Here is a 22,545-nt window from a genome sequence, read left to right on the forward strand (position 1 = left end):
CTCAGTGAACAGGAGGTGAGCTTTATCACAACCCCCTCTCTCCAGACAAAACACACAGCACTAAACAAGGATATCACTGTTCCAATGTTTCTCCTGTGCACCCAAACAGCACAAGGCTGAGTTGGTTAAGGCATGGTGCCACAGAAAACAAGCTGCGATTTACATTCCTACATGCACAGACCACATTTTCTCAGTTTTCTGAGTTGTTTTGGCTAAATAAACTTTGCATTGTTCAGCTCCAAATAATGACAGAAAGGCATCCCACCGAAAATAGATTTGAGGAAAGTGTCTGCCGAGCACAGCGACAAAGTGTATACTTTCATTGACCGCAAAAGATGTTTGTGTACTGTGCACAAAAATGGTGTGATTTAGTGCAGCAATTGTAAACCCATTGCATGAGACTGACGTGTACCAGGCTGGATATTGATTGACCACATCAATAAAGAAAAGAGAATTAAATAATAGCATGTCATCTGTTTTTCCACTAGCAGAGAGGCTGAGTTTGGCTCCACAGCTCTTGCCTGCCCGTTGTCTCTCACCAGATGTTTCTCTACTGGTTTGATTTATCCAAGAAGAAGTTTAAAAGTTATAGCTTTAATTCTCCACACCTGTGCTCGGACATGGTAAACATTTTGTTTGTTCTTCACCTACTCCTGCTGAGCCACGGCCACTACCAAATACACCAGACAAACAAGCCAGAGAGGCTGGTTTGGCTTCTCTGCAGGCTTGAGAGGGCAACATTTCTGCTGTTTGGAAGTCTTTATTACTTTATCATTAATGAATGTATTCCTGCGACATGTTAACTTGTTTAATCTGCATGGGAAAGGGCAGGAGACACTGTTACCTACCTTGGCAAGTCCTCTCATTGGTCAGCAGCTTGTAGCCTTTCTTGCAGCTGCACTCAAAACTGCCCACTGTGTTTCGACACACATGGTCACATCCACCATTGTTAAGACGACACTCATCGATATCTGTAAAAAAAATAAGTGAGATTAAAATGAATAAATCGTGAAAATAAAGGAAAAAAACTAAACATGTTGTAGAGGATCTTCTAGCCACTTGGGGGCAGCAAAAACATCAGCTTTTATAAACTAATGTTTGCTCCCTCATTTAGAGGGATTTTATTAGCTCCTACTCCAGTTCAGAAACTGCAAAAAAGAAATCTTTATGGGTAACTACAATCTCTAGAAATTTGGTAAATACTGTAAAAGTTGTCTTTAAAGGATAAGTTCGGTTTATACAGCTTTTACATTGTTTATAGAATGAAGTAGAACAAAATACTCACCCAGAAGGCTTTCCTGATCCAAGCAGTGCTTCGGGAGATATTTAGATCCAAAATCGTGCAGTGGACGTCCGTATAATGGGATCCATCAGGGCATAGACAGCGCCGCTCCTAAAACTGCATTAATCGTCCAAAAACTCGTGTTTTTCACCAATATTCCATCATGGTCCGCTCCGAGTTAGTCTTCTGTGGCAGTCTGTATCACTCCAGACAGTGCTGTGTGGCTGTACTAACCTCTGAACTGATGAAGACTTTTTTTAAGTTTGCCCCTCAAAGAAAGGAGTTTGCTCTCCAGAGAGTACTGCGCATGTGCAGTACTTTCTGGAGAGCTAACTCCTTTCTTTGAGGGGCAAACGTAAACAAAGTCTTCGTCAGTTCAGAGGTCAGTACAGCCACACAGCACTGTCTGGAGTGACACAGACTGCAGCAGAGGACAAACCTGGAGCGGACCATGATGGAATATTGGTGAAAAACACAAGTTTTTGGACGATTAAAGCAGTTTTAGGAGCGGCGCTGTCTTTGCCCCTATGGATCCCATTATACGGACGTCCGCTGCACGATTTTGGATCTAAATATCTCCCGAAGCACGGCTTGGATCAGGAAAGCCTTCTGGGTGAGTACTTAGGTCTACTTCATTCTATAAACAATGTAAAAGCTGTATAAACCGAACTTATCCTTTAAGTAAAAAGACAGAGAAAAAGGACCAACTTTGCTTGGCCCATGCAGATTGAGGCCCTGAATGGCTGTTTGAGTAGCTTTAAGTTGTGTTTTAGCCTTAAGACAGTTTTGGCTCTGTTTTAGGTCTCTACTGATTTATAAAGAAAATATTGTTCTTTAGCATTGGCTCAACATTTCTGCAGAAAGACTAAACTGAAGAGTAGATGCTTGGTGGAAACATCAGAACAATAAGCTAAAAAACCTCTAAAATGCTCTGAGCCGGAGGGAATAATGATGTGAGGTAAAAATGTCTGGGGTTAATCTTGACATTTGAGCTCATTGTCAAAGCAGCTTAAGTTAAAGTTCAAGCAATTTTTAACTTAACTAAAGAGGAAAAATAGGCAATTGTTTTTGTACTGGCCTTCACAAAGAGTCTGTTTGCGTGTGGCTGTAATGGGATGCAGCTCTCACAAAGCGTAGCCCCCTGGCTGTATGGTCGCTAAATCATCTTTGTCCATCTCCCTCGGATTACCCTGCTCTTTATTTCTGTAGCCAATAACCAATCGATATATCATGTCTTCATTCTTGCTTTTGATGGTGTTCCTTTCTGGGTAGTCTGGCAGCAGCTCTGATTAACTTCGAATCATCATACCAAATGAGGCGTCTGTCTCCTGAGGGACTCTTCATCATGTGGTTGAAATGAATGCATCAGAGATGGAATAAAATAATCCGTTCCTTGCTCCATCTTTGTTCCTGTTCTTCAGAAGTGTGTGGCCTGCAGCTAGCCCCTGTATTCTTGTGCCAGGGCTGCATGGGTTTATTTTCCCTTTTGTCTCCTCTCAAGCCAAACTAACTTAGGACAATGTTCTTTTATCAGAATTGTTTTTGCACCACTATGAGCTATAGAAGGCTGACAGGTTTCTATCCACACTTTTCTGTAGAAACAGATTGCTCTTACTCTCTCCAAACTGACTGTCAGCTGTGCCTTTGTTTTCTAATCTAATACTCAGTTTTACTTTAAAGTTTTGAATTGATTTTATCAGACTCGAAAACTTTCTGCTATATGCAGGTTGCTCTGCCAACTCTCAGAGAGGAGGGTGATGGTAATTTAGTGGAAAAACTGTCAAAAAAAAATGTGCAATGTCAAATTATTACACAAGATTTGCAGCAGAATTCAGTGAAGGGTGCAATACTGGTAGCACTAGTAAGGATTCAGACATGTAAGGTGACTTGTGGGTGCAAAACAATGATAGGGGAAAAAAACAGGTTAGAAGAGGGTGGAGGATGTGTAATAATTCCAGGTGATAAGATGCTCCGATGTGTCTGGCAAAACGACAACAGGAAGATTAGTTTTGTGACGGTTGGACAGGTGCATTTTAAATGATGATGCTTTACCTTTGCAGGTCTTGCGGTCGGGCTGCAGAGTGAAGCCAACAGGACAGCTGCAGCGGACTCCTGTCACTGAATCATGGCATGTGCTATCACAGCCGCCATTGTTCACTGCACAGGTCTCTGCAGGGAAACAAGCACTTACAGTCAGGAGAAATACACCTCAGACACCATGTTGGCCTACTTCTTTCTCCCCATCAGAGCAGAGCACACATGGAAACTGGTGTTACTGTGAATTTAAGAAAGCACACTGTTATACGAAGCAGCATTTTTTGAAAGACAAGAAGAGGAGGCTTTCTGGTTGTCAGAAGTAAGGGAAAGAAGAGGAGACAAGACAAGAAAAGGGATCATGAATGCTGCAGCTGAAACTGATTAGAGGGAAATGAGGAGATGCTTGTGCATAATGAAAGGAGAAATGATAAGGACATAAACCAACACAGCCAAAAAATATTTTTCACAGGGGTTTGTTCTGTGTGCAGAAGTGTGTACGAGTTTGTGCATGTTTGCTCCTCTTTGGTCAAGGTGAATTTGCAACATCTGATGTCTACCTCCCCTTCATCATGAAGGCAGAGGTCTGACTTCCACACTGATACCGACAAAACCACCACGGTCTCCTGGTTTGGACAAAAACCTCTCAGAAATTCTGGGGATATAAAAGCAATTTCAGAAACCTGGCTCCTGTGTGGGTCAAACTGATCTGAAAAAGGAAGAAGTCAAGACAGGATAGCTGAGGTCTCTTTGGGAGACAGTGACAAATTTCACTGAGACTTTCATTTGAAGCTACAGAACAGGTGAAATTTGTTCTCACATAACGTGGAGAGGTGTGAGCCTTAATGGTTTCTGGCAGCTTTGCAGTAATCTTCACACAGTCGAGAAGAAAAACAAATAAAAAACACCTCTTGGATCTGGAACAATCACTTTAACTCTCTGTAAGGCGCCGGTCATCCTCACAGCTCATCACCTCTCTGTAATGGGCTGAGGGATGCTGGCTGGCAGCTCTTCTAAATAAAGGAGCGAGTACGGCTGGGCTACTCAAAGACTTCACACTGGCACGGACGTGGCAGCTCACACGTGGCTCTGAGGAGGGAAAGCAGCCACACGGGTCTTTATGAGAGGATGAGGATGCCTTTGGGGAAACACCTAATCCTCTTCACTTCAATCTGGAACTACTCTGCCTGCAGCATCAATCAGGAAACTCTCTGAAGCTCCGTCTCCAAATAAGATACTCAACTAGAGACTGGAATTAAGCATCAAAGCAAAACAGATGCTGACAATGATGCAATTTATTTTTTTTATAGCCACTAATAAATAACAGCTTACAACACTGCAGGCGATGATGCTGAAGGAAGAACATGATACATTAGTGTACCGGGAAAATTGTGAGGTACTTATTAACACAGAGGGGTCTAAAAAATGAGGTAAACACTAAACCATTTCAGAAACAGATACCGTAAAACACAGTTTAGGACAGTGGTTATCTGAGGTAACATGGTTGTTCTCTATCTATATATTGAGATAAAATTTGCAGATTGGAGTCTCTAATTACACAAAGAGTTGTGCATCATTGGCCCTCGCTGTCTGTTCCATCTCAAGGTCTTACTCATCACTCAGATTGCTCAAATTATATCCAAGCAAAAAAGGCCCACCAAGATCTGCAGCTCTGTGCATTTTTCTCTAGTTTTGAATTCAATTGTGACTGAGATGAGCTGCCACATCTCCGATCTGTGCTGTACAGGGTTGTGCTGGGCACTCTCCTCCTGACATCGCAAACAGGAAGAGCTGAATGACAGAGGGAAGTCCTTACCAATTTATTTAAGACCGGATTCATGATAGATGGGAATCCCATTTCACGGCTTATAACTAACTAAAAATGAAAAAATACATTCAGTTGTGATAAGTGTCATAGTAACAGGAGCCAATCATGTTGGGTACCGTAAAGTCCCGTTTCCACCAAGGGCTCCGGTTTGGATCAATGCAGTTTGGTACTGGTTGGATCAGTAAAGCCTGACCCTGTTAGTGTTTCTACAACCAACAGCGCCCCCTCTAGGTAGGCGGTATGTTAGCCGAATGCCGATAGCCGCGACAGTTACATAATGCCATTGCAGCACTAATGAATCCAACAAAGAAGAAAAACACCACACAGTAAACAAAGAGCAATGATGGAAAACATCCAGCAATTCATCTTCTTTGTGATTTCCATGTGGCTCTTCATCAAAAAGCGCAATCAAGCTTTGTTTCTGTACAACTGCTGTCGCAAGGTAAGTGACCATTCTTCTCAATAAAAGAATATGAAATTCATTGTTGCTTTTTTCCCACAAAACCAAAATCCCCAAATTGTGCACCGAACTAAGCCAAACATTTCGGTGTATGGACATGTCATTTTGAGATCATCCACCGATGGAATTGATGTTGAACTGAAAAGTTTGAGCATAACCATGTTAATACACTGTGGTACATCTCCAAGTCCAAGGAGATAGTTAATAATTCACTTTAATCATGCTGATTGTTGGCACCAATGTTAGGGAATAAGTGTTATTTGTAATGAGGCTCATTAGCAGTTGTACGCAAACAGTGGCACACAGGATTAGCTCAGTATGGCTCATCTGCACAAGTTTACTGGATGTACAAGCTGAACAATCCTTTAATGCAGTGGTTCTCAAATGGGGATACATGTATCCCTGGGGGTATGCGAGGGCACTCCAGGGGGTTCGCAAGATTCAACAATGTATATTCAAAATATAGCAACCAAGCAAAATTCCTTCAAAACTTTTTATCCAATCAATACTCGAATCCAATATAAGTTTAGGTTCTTAAACTGAATATGATATCCAATAGACACTAAAAGTACTGCACTGGGTTTTACATCTTTTTTCCAACCAAAAGTACTTTGCGCTCATAAGGGGTCAATCACTAAAAAAAAGTTTGAGAACCACTGCTTTAATGGCAGTGTCCCTTTTAATGTGTTTGGTAAAAGTTGTAAAAGGTTTTTTAGTTTTCTTTTTTTTTTTTGCTGACAAGTTCTTATGTAAGTTATTTACTTCTTTATGACTTCTATGGAAGTCATAAACCTAAAACTCTGCACTAAAAGCATAATTTTTCTCGGTGTTTATGTAAGAGCACTAATCAATATATTAAAAATGACTCCTCTGGGTTGAGTCCACCAAGCCCTACTTGGTCTGGTATGACCAGAAGCTTGTGGAGGCTAATGTGGTGCTAACCACAATAAAATATGACTTTATAACTGAAATCATTCAGTCAGAAAGGACTCTTTTATTACTAGCACTCATGTTACATTACATTTGAGCGTCTACTATTACATAATTGCCACTTTACAAAGTAAAAGTAACACCAGCTTGATTTAATGTGCTTCAGTGTTGAAATCCCTCTCTTTGAGGTGTTTCCATTATTTCAATACTTTTCTGTCTCTGGCAGAACTCAGTGATTTTCTCTCTGATCCTCGGCAGGATAATGACAGCTCTTTACGGAGTATTAGGCAAAGGTGGGGGCTTCCAGTTAATGCCCAAGTCCCAACCCAGGCTTCAGAGAGCAGCGCTGTGGGTTCACATAATTGCAAAGTGTGAGCAGAGACAGTTGGCAGACGTGATGATAGGACAGTGTCGGGACATGCCTCCAAAACGCTTAGTCAGGCAGCCATCCCACCAAACTGTAATGATCATGTGTTAAGAGCGCAAAGAAATATTTCTGACATTATGGTTTCAAGAAGACGGGGGAGAGAGACACACGCTCTGGTATGTGTGTGGGTTTGTGTGTTTTGGATGCACACCAGACACAGCCGACAAGGCACCAGGTTGGGACCCGCAATTACAGTAAGTAAGAGTGGGCAGACTTTGGTAAATATTCACTGATGTGATGTGACTACAGATTATATCTCATACAGAGACGAGCAGTCAACAAGATTTCTCAACAGAAGCCAAAAGATTATTCTTAAACTTGTCAAAGTGGGCTGTGGTGACAAATTCAAGTATTGGAACTGGAAAGTAAATTGATAGGTAAATAAAAAATGTACTGGTACATCTCTGCTCCACATTGGGCATTTAAAAAGACCATAACAAAACATCTTTAATGATGATGATTGGTTTGAATTCATGAGGAAGAATGTCCAAGTCAGAGTTTCCAAGACAGAGTGATCAATTCAGAGAGTCACTGAGAGGTGGTCGGCAAAACTACGTTGATGGCTTCCATGAAAAAGAGGATATTTTTTTCTTGACCAAACAGAAAACATGCAGCAGGAGGAGAGTTATTCTGAAGGTGCAGGTGTTATCAGACTATAGCTCAGAGGTGAATGCTCTCTCAGTAACATGAACCACATGATTAGAAAATAAAAGCACTAAGAAAAGTTTGGTAACTTTCTCCAGACATGTAATTGTAAAAACTGAACTACAAACTTGCGCTTAATGAGTCAAAGTAACTCAGGACTTGCTTTGATGAGTGTGTCTTTTGGGGGAGGGCTGATTAAGGACAATGCAACGTATGTCTCATGCTCCTAATATTTCTATTCCTGAAACAGAAAAACAAACTGGGACACAAAATCCTAAAATAGGTCAGGCTGTTTTAACGCAGGTCGAGGGAAACATAGTGTACGTACAGTAGTTAGAGCTTAAATCACTTGTGTTTTATTCCCTTTCTTGAACAGAAGTATCCCTCTGAGAGCAGGCCTCCTCCCTCAGTCTCTTACATGGTTTAATGTGATCATTAATCTCTTTGATGTATTAGCCTTTGAAACATTTTTTGCAGATATGAGTTTATTTGTTCTGCTTTGTTTAGCATATCCATTCAAATATAGTTCAACTAGTAAATTGGACCTAATAACTTCAATAATATTATCTTATTGTAAATAAGATTCAGTACTTTTTCTGCTGGATGTTTGATTTACTCTAAATGTAGTGTAACAAATGACTTCTGGCGACAAATATAAAATGAAAGCAGGCCAGAGTAACATGGATTCATTGCTTTTAACTGGTTGTCTTTCAACAACTTATTACATCTGTTAAAATGTGGATTAAAAAATCACATTTAAATGGATTCTGTTGTATGATGCAGGGCTGGATCTGAGTCATAATACTCACTTACTCACAAAAGCTACCAGACAAATGGAGCAGATGGAGCTTAGGAAAACTGAGGCTAAGTGTTACATAAATGCAAAATGAAGTTTGCTAAGTTAATGCAGGACATGAAAGTCATACGCCCCGCTGCCATCAGCTGACAGGATGATGATCGATTCACTATTCCCTACCCCACTCAACCAATCACAGCTGGCGTTTAGCGATTCTTCTTCAGTAGGATACTAAAACTGGGGTAGCGGGAAACGTATTCACACTTTTGTGGGCGAATGTGTATATATATATGTAAATATATATTTTAAACAACAGTCATGCATCCCAGATTTGTTCAAGTTAAGATGTAATGCGCTTTAAAGCTGCATTTCCACCAAGCAGTATGGTTTGGCACGGTTTAGTATGGTTAAGCCTTATCCTGTTTGCATTTCCACAGCAAACTGTGCCCTCTAGTGGTGTGTGGCGTGTAAGCCGGATGCCGAAAGCCACATCTGCTAAATAATAGCGTGACACCCTAGCAGCACGACACAGTGTACCCATTAATAAATCCAACGAAGAAGAAAAACACAACAGTAAACAAAGAGCAAAGATGGAAGACATACAGCATTTTGTCCTCTCTGTGATTGGCATGTAGCTCTTTGATACAAAGTGCAATCAAGCTTTGTTTTAGAGAAGTCTGTGTGCCGCCAGGAGAAATGCAGGCGCTGTCGCGGGGTAAGTGACGGCTCATTCATCCAATCAACAGTCTGTAGTGTTAGAGCTCCACCTTCCAAGAGCGGAACGGATCAGTCTGGCACCCATACGGAAGGGTCTCAAAAAGTAAGATGGCTCGTCTCAGTTATTTGGGGAACCGAACCGGTCTGCTTGGTGGAACCGCGGCTTCAGATTCATTTTGGGGCTTTTATTGAGAGGATAGGACAGTGGATAGTGTTTGGATCATACAGCTCTAAAACAAGCTTTTTTCTCATTTGTATCTGGTCCAATTGGAGCAAGTAGTACATCGATCCATCTTTTTTCTGCTTACCCAAGCAAATAACAGCAAACTGCCAAAAAAAGCCTTTTTTTAAAAATGTCCACACTGTTGTAGTTGTTGGTTCTAGTCTTCCCCCATGTTTTACTCCCCACTTCTTTCTCTTCACATTCATTGCAGCAGAGAAGTTCCTCAACTGAGCTTGAATCAGAAGTCCCTAAAAACTGATGAAATTAGCTTAACAAACATATTTAAGTTAATAAACTCAATTCAAACATGAACTTGACTGCAGGGGCCAATAATTATGACCGGGAAACTCTATTTGATCTTATTAAAGGTATACCAGTATATTTCTTTATATAATGTTCTCCTGTTTGCAGCTGTGTTTTGAAAAGGTGTGGTTTAACATGGGCAGTGGTTGTTATTGAGAGGGCATTCACAGAAGGAAAAGGAAGGTAGGGGGTGGGGTCAGAGGTCAAGGGTCAGAGGGATGATGCCCCTGTGGGGAGGGGAAGGGCTTGATCAGTGGTAGCTAGGTTAGCTTCCTCTACTCCCCACACCCACAGACCCCCAGAGAGAGGAGTCAGAGGAACACATATTTACCATTGGGGAACAGCTGTGGGGCTGCCTGGGACTGGACACTCCTCTCCCCTGCATGCACAAGCACACCCACACACACGCACACATTGTAAAAACACCACTTAAATTCTCTGTACACACAGCATTCGGGAGTAATGTAAATCATGAGCAGGTGAGAAGAACTGATCTGATGTGGCATAATGTTGACTCAGATTATTTCCATGGCTCCTTGATACCCTACCTGATTTATTTCATCTGCATGAGTTAGCAAAATGCTAACAGTGTCTTCTTTTCCTTTTTTAAGAAGTCCTTATTACTTTTTTGTTCCCTTGAACACTGTAGTAGCTGTGGAAGAGGTTGCTTCCTCTTAGTGTAGTCTATTACAGTGTTGATTTTACTTTACTTGGGACGATAATTCAAAAATACATATCATGCTTCATTCAAAGAAACCTAAAACTAGCAACCATGACCATAATCCACATTTTTTACTAAGAACGTGATGTAAGGAATTTTGTGTTTGCTTGACTACGATAAATCTTACACTGTTGGATAGTCTGTTTAAACACAGCCACATTTGTAAGGAACATGCATGTATGACATGAGCAGCAGAGCGATGTGGATGGTGCCCATAAAAGATTTGCCAAATCTTCTCTGCCAATGCCAAACAGCTTATCCTGCTGTTACTTTTGACTCTTGTTTTGAGCGTCTGGTTCAGCCTGGGTGTACTGTTAGTGCATGAGTGAAATTTTTACATTGGCATAACCCTCATACTCAGCTCTGCTGAGTATGTGATTCTTACGAATGTGGCTCTATTAGGGAAATAAACAGACTTTTAAACTGCATAAGATTTATTTCCAAGAAGCATATTTACAGCTAATAAATAATCAACCTAACACAAATTGCCTCACATGTCTTGTTTAGTATACTTTAGTTATAAACCCACTGAGAAGTACAGTTATTTTGCTGTCTGGGTTTATCACCAACTGACTCTAAGCAAACTATTGACGTGCCGCCTGCTGAATATTCAATAGAATGCACGTTTAGCACAAGTACACAGTGGCTTAACTATTTCTTTTTAGAAAAGGAAAACGCCTGAACCACACTGCTAACTTGCTCTGTTTGGGACTAATTGAATTTTAATTCATGCAGGGTATAACTGAGCTGGAAATAAGCTGAATAGCATGAATGAGAAGAGCTCATCTTTCCTTAATTAAACAAATCAGTCATGTCTATTTACACTCACAGGAGTTGATCATGAAATGAGAATGACATAAATACTGTTGCAAAAGAAAATCCAGCCATTTGCTGGAAACACTTGAGCAAACAGCAGGGATTGTTTTCCACATCCTAACAACAAACTGAGAATGACAGGTTCTATGAAAAGGGTGACATCTCAAGGCAAAAGTGTTACCTTTCAACATGCAGTCATGCAAATAAATAATCCACTTGGTGCAAACAAGGGGAAGTTGTGTTGTGCACTGTGATATTAGGCTTTTAGCTCGTTAGTATGAGCGCTGCGAGCCTTAACAGATAGAGCAAGTAGTGGTTAGTGCTGCAAGCTGAAAGACAGGGACAGGCGGAGTCATGTCTGTACTGGATGAGACCTTTTTATGGTCAGATCATTTCAGATTTTATGCTGTTATAGGCTGTTGTGTAGCAACAGTGATGACACTCAAAGCACTTTCAGGAGGCACCAGGGAAAATTTGTCAAGTAATGACTCTTAAATAATTTGCCTTTAATTGATTATACTCCAGAGGCCAAATCTGCGAAGTGATTCCCCTTTCTCATGCGTGATAAGAGTGTCCGACACGGCACACATTTAGCATTCAAACTTTGCTGGAAAGAAAAATCTGGGTCTCTGAGCAGAACAACAAAAGGCCAAAAGGTCTATTGGTTTTTTTTCTTATTTCATTAAAAACTATAATGTTGATTCCAGCAATATTCTACTTGAAATAAAATCAAATTCAGTCACTGCAACTAGAGCATGTACTTCTTAAAAGCAAGAGGTTTGGGCACTCTGAAGGTGCAAAATGAGGAAGCAGATGCTCAACACCCACAGTAAGAAATCAACACCACAGGGCATGCACAGTTTACATGGACTGCCACAGTTCAAGCCATGTTCCCTGATCCCAACATGCAGCATCCAGATACATTCTCAGCAGCAAGAGCACTGAGAGATTTATCTGAAGCCACAAGCATGAATGAACAGACCACCCGAAATGAGAGCAGAGTGTGTTTATGTTATGTCATATGCATGTAGACTACATGTGTTTACATGCATGTGATGCATGCATGCTGAATACTTCCTGTATGTTTGTGTGATTGTTTGTATAGTTTTCTATTTGTATAATAGAAGGCATCTCCTGCTCTCTATCTGTGTGTGTTTGTGTGTGTGTGTGTGTGTGTGTGTTTGTGTGTGTGATTGGGGCAGAGAGTGGCCGACTCTTCAGATGATTGAACTCCTGAGCATGTCTGCATCTGCCTGCTATTTGTGAATGTTTATGATTTGCTGAGCTAACAGCGTGAATGCTTCCACATGACGCCTGCTCCTCTGTAGTAACTGAGCGTACGCCATACACAGACAATTATGCACAAATAAACCAGATTTAGTAAGAACTTCTTACACCCTGGCTTAACAATTCAGTAATGTATGTGTGTCTGGTGTGTGTGTGTTTGTGTAAATGAAGAAGAGCAGCTCATAAAAGCCTGGCTGACATGAAAACTCCCACTGACAGTTTGCAAGGTATCCACAGAGGTGAGACAGGAAGGATACAGCACCAACACCTCCAAACAGAGCAGCAGCTTCACATAATGCAACCACGGCTGAGAAAAGTGAACGATAGTGTGTCAGAATACATGAGAAACCCCCACAACATGGACTGAACAGTGCAGCTACAGCATGGAGAGAGCCAACCAGACTGATAACACAGCAACCAACAACAGTGAGGATAAGCTGGAGAGCATTTCACACTACAAGGTTGCTATGGATACCCTTTGCCCTCTTTGCATCATTAACCATTTCTGAGCTAGGTGAGAAGTCTTTGTCACTGTGTCATGTAGGTAGTGGGTATAAGTACATCAGCCCCAGAGACATGTTCATCTTGACATTTCATTGTATTTAGCATTCATGTGTTGAGATTAATCAACTCATGTTACAAAACATGATGCTTCTTTCTCAGGGGATTAGATAATTGATTCACCAGAGCACATTTATGCAGCTATTTCTCTATGGCTAAAGTTTAAATAAGAGCCCCTTTGTCATCTTTCCGTTAAGTTACAATCTAAAACACTGAGTGCCTAGCAGCAGTGCTCTAATTTGAGTCTTTCATCAGTCCTGTCACTCACTCTCCTGTCAGTTTTCCATTTGGCAGCTTGTTTGTTTTATTGAGGTTTTATTAACTAACAGAGTGTCTGGGAAACAGAGTGCCCCCGTGTCGACCGCAGAGCAACCCTCGCTCCACCTCTGCAACCCCAGACTCAAAAAGGGGGAAAGAGAGGTCTGAACTCCAAATCTGGCTCGCCAAGCGTACGTTCGGGAACAAGACAGGCTTAGACATATAATTTGGTTGTGGTCAGTTTTGTGGCATCCCCCTGGCCTAGCAGGGTATGGCAATAATGACAGGTTGGCTGACCAGACCTTGACACGGGTCTGGCTCTCATCAGGGCTGCGGTAATAAAGGGGATCCAAAACACTGAGCTAATCAGCCACTATCCAAACGGGGCTCTTAGACTTAACAGCCACTTTAACCAAGCATGTAGCAGTTTCCAATGCTCTAATGAAAATATGTCCAATTCAACTCACTGAAGCTGCATCTATAAAACCAGGTTAACAACGCTTTGCAAAGTATGCAGGACTGGTTTAAATGAAGATACAGAAACTATTGATGACACTCTGGTTAAATAGGCAGATAGAATAAGAGCCTGTCTGCATTAATGCTTTAAATTTCCACCTGACCAACTTTACAGTCAGTGTTCAATGATCGTCGATGAACTGTGCAATTCTGTGTGACTACATGCAATCATGTTCATTTGTGCTCTGATTCTACTGCACCGAAAGGTCCCATCTGATGACACACTGCCCTTCACAACGGCTCAATATGCTTGAGTAGCTGAATGATTTTTACTCAACTTAAGTCAACTGAGGCAAACACTGAGAAATGTCAGTGGAAGGTTAGGTCAGGTGTGTGTGAGTTAATCCCCAACGGGGAAGAAGCAGGAGAATCGACCCAAGGGCTAATAGAAGGTGTGTATCTGGCTGCACGGCTAAGACATGGAGAGGAACAGGGAGAGCTGATGCACAGTGTCCAGTGAGGAAGAGGAGGAAGAGGAGGATGAGGAAGTGAAGCAGGTGCAGGAACTGAGAGGTTACTGGAGCAGCAGCAGCAGTGGCAGCAGAGGAGGAACACAGGATGGTAGCCTTTTGTCCTTGTATGTCACAGATCAAGGCTTACAACTACTGTAACCAGGCCTGCAGCCCAACTTTTATCACTACAAACTTAATTTCAAAAGTTAATTAAATTTGCTGTAGGAAATTGGGCACTGAGTTAATTTGTGGTGCTACATTTTCTCATTCCAAAGCTATTATTTTGTTGCCCTTGGTAGTTGTATCCGGATGAGATGACTCACCTACACAGGTCTTTCCATCGCTGTGCAGGACAAACTTCATGTGGCACGAACACTTGGGGCCGTGGTCTGTCTCCTCGCAGATGTGCTGGCAACCTCCATTACCGTAGTTACACGTTACTATCAGAGAGATCGATGTTAATACAATGAATGCATGCAGCATAAAACACGCTCCCAAGATTCCCAAATGAAAGTTGTAAAGAAACAAGGGTAGAAATAAGGCTCCTTATCTGGAGCCTTTGGAGTCCCTAAGATACTAAATAATCTTTCTTGAACTCATATTCTCTATGAATATGAGTACATAATATGAATAAAATATGTAATGTTAATTGCTGTTAGATCAACAGTGCCATATCAAAAAAAAATTGCAGGATGTAAAAATTTGCTAAAAGTGCAAACCATATTCTTAACCAGGTCAGTTTTTAATCTCCAAAACACTGCTAATTAAACCACTGTAATCCATGCACCAATGTGCCTTTATTATGCTTCCACCAACCTAATAAGTGTAACTCTGTTAATTGTTTCTACGTGCTTTACTTTCACTTTTTCTAATTCATGCACTTCTCCCAAGAGGAGCCGCGGCTTGTTTTTTTCCAACAGCCCCCAATGTGACTTGAAGCACGAGGCTGAACTTGCTTTTTCATTATGAGTCACTTGATAAGAGTGTAAGCCCGTAAGCTTTGGAATGCATTTCATTAATTCTGCAAAATGAGCAAAAAGTGAATACATTATTTAGAACTTTGTGACATAAACACAACATGACTCACATCAATTTCACATGAATATTTGGCAGAGTTTGATTTCTTGTGTTAGAGTGTGTGTTCATGGGTGCGTCTATCAGTGCAAACACATTTATGTGCTGACGGGCAATAGGGGCATTAACTTCGGCAAGTTTAACACACCTGTGATGACAGAGTGAAAAAGAGCACGCTTCCACCGCCATCCTGTCGGCACCTTACCATCCCTTCGCCTTTTTGCCCTTTTCCTGGGCTGTCACAGAGAAACTATAGAATAACACTTCTCCAATCCTTATCCAAACACAGACAAATCCCCCATCAGCCCCAGCCCCGGCTCTGACAGGATGATCTCGGTTGCACAGCAACAGGAAGTGTGCGCTGTCCATCAGAGTAGTCCCCTTCGAGTAACCTCCACACTTGTCCTGGTTGTGTAAATGATCGCTTCTTGTTTGATAAACATGTTTTTCTTTACGAGGACTGTTCAGGAGATTAGTCACGGCTCGGCAATGTAACATAAATGTCAGTTGGCTACTTCAGGTCTGTTGGAAGGCATTTATGGAATGAGTGTAATTACCCATCATCAGCAGGTTTCTACCCTGATAACCTTTCACGAGGAGACTATAAATCCTCCCTCTCATGCTCTTCCTGATTGTGTGCCTGTGAATGTGTGTCTTTTACAGAAGGGGAACCATGCTGGAGGCCGACACCACTTACGTTTGCAGTCCTTCATGTTACGGGTGAGCTGGAATCCAGGTCGACACTCGCAGGAGATGCCACCCTTCTGCGTTTCCCTGCAGATGTGAGCACAGCCGTGATTTTTGTCCATGCAGGTGGGTCCTTCTTTTGTGCCTTCTGGTTGCACTGCAAAGAAACACAGGGCGAGTAAGTTTATCTCTAAAAAGAGCAACACAGATTACACACCTTCTTCAAACCAAAAACCATTCAGGGAAAGAAAGTTGAATAAGATATCACAGAGCTGGCAGGAAGAGTAAAAATGTTCAAATGCCTGTCACGCATCCCGACCCTGAGTCACATCTATGCCTACTGCTGGTGACTGACATGCTCAGTACCCCTTTACAAAGGTTCAAGCGCTTGTTTGAACATGCTCTCCCTGCTTAGGCTAATAAAAGGAGGACTGCCGACAAAAAGGATAAAACTCCCAGCAGGAGCTGATCCCCTAGACCTGTAATTTTAATTGTGGTAATCCCCCATAAAGAAAAGAAGGGAGGAACACTCAAAGGAAACAAAGTCTAACTGCAGATCAAAAGACTCATGACTCATCAAGGTTGACTCACAAAATGAAGATACAGTTTAAAATAACAGGTTTATAACTAAAAGTTCAACATGGCACACAAAGATGCATAATTTCTGCGTGAGGTATAAATGCTTCATGAAGGACAACAGAAACCTTACATGCATTTCCATGACTTGAGACCCTCCCATCATGAATTATTACACCAAACGGCTGCAGTGCTCTCTCTGCTTTGCGATAACACCACTGCTTTTTTGAGAGGCAAGACTGATATTTGGCTCATTGGATGTGAAACCATGCCATGGCTGCAGATGCAGTGACAAACCCCAGCTCTCAGGCTCATTAAAAACCAAACACATCTCCCTCCTTTTCCTTCTCTTCTGGTGAAGAGGGAGGCAGTGAGCATGGAGACGTCTCCATTAACGTCTCATTAAATCTGCCGTTGCACTGAAGGGTGTTTGGAGGTCTAACTTTCTTAATTAGCTAACTTTTCTTTGCTATAAATTTAACAATTTGCATATGTGTGGAAATGTCAACACCTAGTGAAGCTCAAATAACCTGTATTCATGCAAAGGGTGAATCCTGACAACAGAGTGCCACAGTATGTTTTCTCTCTTCCTGCCATGAGGGCTACAAGATGCAACTATCAGCTTGACAGAGATGGTATTTTCACATTATTACATCCTTAGTTACTTAATCATCATGTACTATAATTACTTCAACCAGAGCCTGCCCCCAACTATGCCCTCTTGTTTTCCACATGTTTTGCCAGAAACTGGCCCCCTATACGTTTCCACTCTTGTCTAGGATCTATTTTGAGTTTTCTTTTCTTCAAGCAGCTGACAAGGCGAGTTTGACAGACAACTCCGACCTCCTGGTTAAATACTTTCCATCACTTTAAGTCTGTCAGCAAGAGTCACAAGGTCACACAATCCTCTCAGACTGTCTGCCTGAACTCTTGTCGTTCTTGCAGAGAGGACGAGCTATTGGACACCAACTTCAACAGCAGCAGCGACAGCAGCAGCTATCCCTGCCACACAAAGGCTCAGTTTAGAACAAACACATGGCCAGCGCTCCTGCTCTGAAAGCAAAAAAGGAGAGAAGAAAAAAGCCCGGCAGGACTGAGTGAAGTGACCATGAATGAGCAGCAACAGAGCAGTGGCTGTAAAGTGCTGCAAATTTCACAGCGAGTCATGTGGATATTTAAGTAGGATGTGGAATTCAGCGCTCCCTTTCCTTCGATTTGAGTCCACAGAGGGCTAGAGCAAGAAACAGACATCTATGAACTTAACAGAGGATTGAATTTCCATATAGGTAATCCCAACGGACTCAAGATTACTTCCTACAGTTGCATTATGCATCCCAAAACTCACTTCACTCCCCCTTTAATTTTATGCAGCCCCACAACCCAAATGCTACAGACCAATCCATCAACAGCATGTCGGGCCAGAACCTGGGCCTTGGTCTCTCTCAGGACCAATAAAAGCTAAAGTGTTGACACAATGGCCCTTTTCTGCAGGCTGAGGCAAGCCATCACCCACTATGTGCTGCTCCCTAACTGGCTTCAGTTTTTATCATTACCAAATGATGAGGACCAGGAAAAAATCCTCCTTCTCTGAGGAGGTGAACGAGCAAGTCATGGAGAAAAAAATGTAAAGGAGTGTAGATCACATGTACTATGCACCCCTTAAACAAACTGTTGAACAGTAAAACAGACCCTTATATGAAAAAAGTGAAAGATTTTTTTAAAGGCAAAAAAATAAATAAATAAATAAAAAGGAAATAGGAAATAGACTGGCTGTTAAATTCAGGAGTCTTCACACATTACTACCAGGGGACTTACAAATATGATTATGAGTTTGACACATAGTTTTGTCATCAACAGTATACTATGTGGTAAAAAAGGAACATTTAAAAAAAGGGGGGGTAGTAGTGTTTCCTCTGCAAAGGAGTCATAGTTTCATTGCCAAAGGACAGGTCATGAACCTGGTATCCAACACTAGCAGTTTATTGATTTTAACAGAAGCTAACAAAATGTATTTTATGTTCTTAACTTGGCAATAAAAGCATGTCTTCAAGGAAAAAAAATGAATATTTGGAACTAGTGTCTTCGTTTTTTCTTCTGAGTGTGAGATTAACAAAAAAAAAGGACCTTTAATTATATTATTTGTTTATGAAGATTACACAAAAGAGATGTAATATATCAGTTAACAAGAAGCTAAAGAGGTGATTTTGAGGTTTTATTCTATGCTTTGAATTAAGCTAGGCTAATTTACAATCTCAAATGTTCGGCTAACCTCTAAACTAACATGTTCCAGCTGTAACCTGATACATTATGTATAAAAATTTGGGATGTGTAGTTTATCTTCTTGTCTACCTCAATGCAAAAAAGGAATGTGTCGATCAAAGTTCTAAAAACTTGGTACAGATTTTGTTTTTTTCCTGAGTTATTAATTAAAATTGGCTCCAATTAGGTAAGAAGGTAAATCTTCATGAACAGGACTGTGTGGGAGTGTTTTTGTCAGGTTTGATTTATAGCAACCAAACAACCCACCAACTCCAAACAGATTCTGATTGATGCACAGAAACGTGACATCACCCCAAACAGAGCCTCAATTACTGAAAAAAAGAGAAGAAATTGCTTTTGTTGCTCTTACTTTGGCAGAAAAGCATTTCTTTTTTTAATCAATAATTTTATTACAAGAGCCTTTGAAAATGCAAGGGGAGGACCCAAAGACAAGGCTCGTTTCAGCAGAGTCCTTCATACTAATTACCCAGGGCTTGCCTATTTTTTAGCTCATACACAAAGAATCTAACAAGCGTATTATTTTTCGATCGCTGAAGCAGAATCCATTTATGTTTCTGTCACTGAGTCAATTACCAAACATGTGCGATCCACCACATTGCCTGCAGGACATGACATTAAGTGCAGACTGCATTAGCTGCATTTTGAAATCTAGCAGGTATAGAACAGACATGTCAAAGTAATGGTACTGAAGAATTTAATGATAAAGGTAAGTCCTGTGAACTAGTCCCTCCATCTGAGTGGGTAGTAGTGTGGAAAAAGTGATGGACTCATGGCCGGCAGTTGTAACACCAAAGTTTATGAGAAATGAAAGAGATGCTTGTAAGGTTTAAAAAATGTAGTGATTTTTTAAAATATATCTGAATCATGAAAGAAGTAGGTTTATTTTTTATTTCGTGTTATGAATAAAAGCTTCAGGCTTTGTATCTCCATCTTTCAGAGCCAGGATCTGCCTACGACAAAACTGACAAAAAAAAAAAAAGTTAACATGGGCTCTTCAGCCAAGACGCCGACTCCTGTGATCCTCAGACAAAAGATCCAAGGAGGCCACAAGTTCCTCACCACAGCTCTGCAAGCTCTCTTAAACCTGAAACCATGTAGTGAAGAGAGTGAAACAATAGGGTTGAAGAAGTGGAAGGCATGCCAAGGGTTTATGGTCTACCCTGAGTGCCTGGGGCAGAGAAAAGAAGGCTCACTGTCCACACTGAGCTGCTGGTCCCCTCTTTAGCTCGATGCTGGCTGGAGAACATTAAGCAGCAAGCTAGAGGTGGTTGGTTGCAAACTGAAAAGAAGGGGCCTAAGCATGGAGTCACCACGCTATTAAAGCAGCATTCCTTCCTCTTAGATAATGGGCCCTTAAAAGTTTTAATAGAAGGATAAAAATGTCAGCGCATGAAAAAGACAGAATGGGAAAGGAGCCGGACTGGATTGGGCTGAGCTGCGGCGCAAATGGACAGACGGGGACGAGGCGGCCAGCTGGTCAAGAAAGGAACTCTTCCAGACTCTGCTCACAGGGAGCAGAGAGGATAAATCCAAGTGCTACTGTTTGGTCTGTTGTGGGAGTGCTGATTTTCTCCAACTCCCCAAGGCCTTGTTGAGGCTGCTCATTTCACTCACTTACTCGGAGAGGAGACACGGAAAGCATAAACAACAGGAGAATGGAAAAGACAGCAGAGAGTATTCTGGATGGACACATATCGCTGCCAAAGTGCTGAATATATGACTTTTATGAGTATACTGGGCTCCAGAAAAAAAATAAAGCATATGTAGTTAAGATTTGCTCCAAGTGAAGGAAGGCAAAGTTCTACAGCTGTCTTGAGTGATTTACTTCAAAAGAGTCTTTCTGGAAAAAGAGGCAAAAAAGATGTGCTCCTTTAAGGCTTTTAAGAATATCTGTTTTTCTATGTCTAAGGAAAATGTGATGAAAGTGTGAGTATTCTGTGAGCTAAAAAGCATACCTCAATTAATGTATATGTATGCATTGGTACACAGGTGTATTTGCATAATGTATGCATTCTGCACGCGTCTTCGTGTGCACCTGCCCATCTGTGTCACAGACAGTTGTGCAGCACCTGCTGGGGACATGCCACTCTCCCCTTTACTCCTCCTCTTGTTCCATCAAGGTCACCTTGCTGTGCAGTCCCAAAGGAGACAGGCATCCTCCCAACTCAGGAGACTCCAAAGCAAGCCGAGCACTGCAGAGCTCTCTTTAATAAAGGCATACACAAAAGACACGAGGCGTTGCATGTTATTAGAGACGCATTCTTTCCAAAATCAAAAGGGAGAGGCAGCTGAAGAAGGCATCTGTCTGTGCAAAGCTCAGTCTGGCCCTCTGGTTAAAGCCATGACAGCCAAGTGTGAGTGGAAAAACCCCACTGGCACACAGGCGGTCCGGAGCAGCATGCTGGGCCAGCCAGCTTAGAGATGGCCTTCAACAAACCCACGGCCAAAAGGGATGCCCATCTCAAATGAGCTGTGGAGAATTCAGTGGCAAGGCAGCCAGCGTTTGCTAAAGCCCAAGCCACTGGTGTATATTTGTTTAAAGGTGGGGGTGAGGGCAGTGGGGGCACAGGGTTTGGTAAAGTCTGGACAAAGTGAGAAGATGAGGGAAGATAACCACAAAGCAATACACAGAGGGAGACTAGAGGGATGGAAAAGTGTCCCCTATGTCCTCGCTCCTGCTGCTGGACTGACAGAGAGACTTAATAGGTAGCAAAGGGAGCACGAGGCGTTCCCTTTGCTCCACTTCCCAAGAATAGGAAAAGAGCTTGGTTATACGGTTGGGCTGCAGAGCAATGGAGCAGTGACTTCTACACTTGTAAAAACAGTCCTGTGGCCAACGCACAGACAGACAGGCAGGCCGGCCCGCTGAGAAGCAACAGAGGGAACATGTAAGAGCCATGTAGGCTTCTACACAGCAGGAAAACTATATAGCACAGGAAAAGAACACATAAACCCATACAAGTCCTTTCACAAATACTAACAATCATACATTTTAACAAAAAAAAGCACCATTTGAATGATAGAAACAGGCTCTTTAGCAGCCCGTTACTACATTGAATCAAAATTTACGACTCTCTGCGTAATGGATATTACACGGCAGGAAATAAAGGTATTTTATTCTTGTATGATAGGAATAAAACACAATAAAAACAGGGTTTAAAGACTTTATGCCAGATTTCATTCAGAAAGAATGTCATACATGGAGAGCATAACCAACTGAGAATATGACAGGACCATTTATTATGGATTTGATCACGTTTATTGGAAAATTCCTCGCACTGCTGCAGCCGTGGCCCGCTCAGAAAACACATATCCTGAAGTCAACATGCCACGGTCTGCTTCAAAATGTCTTAACAGAACGTGTCTGAATGTGCCTCCAGCAGGATTAAATTGAAAATTACTCAGTTGTGTGCTTGCACGCGTTTGTTTGTGGGGGTGTTTGCAATTGTGTGTATGTCCATCTCCTCCATTGTGTTCCTATTTGAATTGGAAAGAGAGAGCGCCAGAGAGACACAGAAAAGATTGGCTGCAAGAGGGGTAACAACCCCTTTGGGAAGCTAATGAAAGTTGGAAACACAGGAAGAGCTTCTCATTGACAAAGTAAACATTTCCTGGAAAGACAGAGCCTACTGTGGTGAAAAAGTGCAATGCTTGCATTCACAGTCAGGTATG

At 41.8% G+C, this 22,545-nt stretch overlaps 1 protein-coding gene across 2 annotated transcripts in view; it reads right to left on the minus strand.

The window, feature by feature from the left end:
* scube3 (signal peptide, CUB domain, EGF-like 3) overlaps positions 1–22,545 on the minus strand; it is a 93,655-nt gene that overhangs the window by 19,941 nt on the left and 51,169 nt on the right. Inside the window, exons 5-9 of one of the 2 annotated variants that reach the window (XM_074681240.1) lie at positions 16,028–16,174; positions 14,580–14,696; positions 9,977–10,024; positions 3,335–3,451; positions 849–971 (exon numbers count right to left, since the gene is read on the minus strand). In XM_074681240.1, the coding sequence (XP_074537341.1) occupies positions 849–971; positions 3,335–3,451; positions 9,977–10,024; positions 14,580–14,696; positions 16,028–16,174 (552 nt within the window). The remainder of the gene's footprint in view (positions 1–848; positions 972–3,334; positions 3,452–9,976; positions 10,025–14,579; positions 14,697–16,027; positions 16,175–22,545) is intronic. The other variant, XM_074681241.1, reaches the window with a different exon arrangement.

The sequence above is a fragment of the Halichoeres trimaculatus genome, unplaced genomic scaffold (assembly GCF_033239565.1).
Source record: "Halichoeres trimaculatus isolate MK-OKI-2021-1 unplaced genomic scaffold, fHalTri1.1 fHalTri1_scaffold_11, whole genome shotgun sequence".
Classification (NCBI taxonomy): domain Eukaryota; kingdom Metazoa; phylum Chordata; class Actinopteri; order Labriformes; family Labridae; genus Halichoeres; species Halichoeres trimaculatus.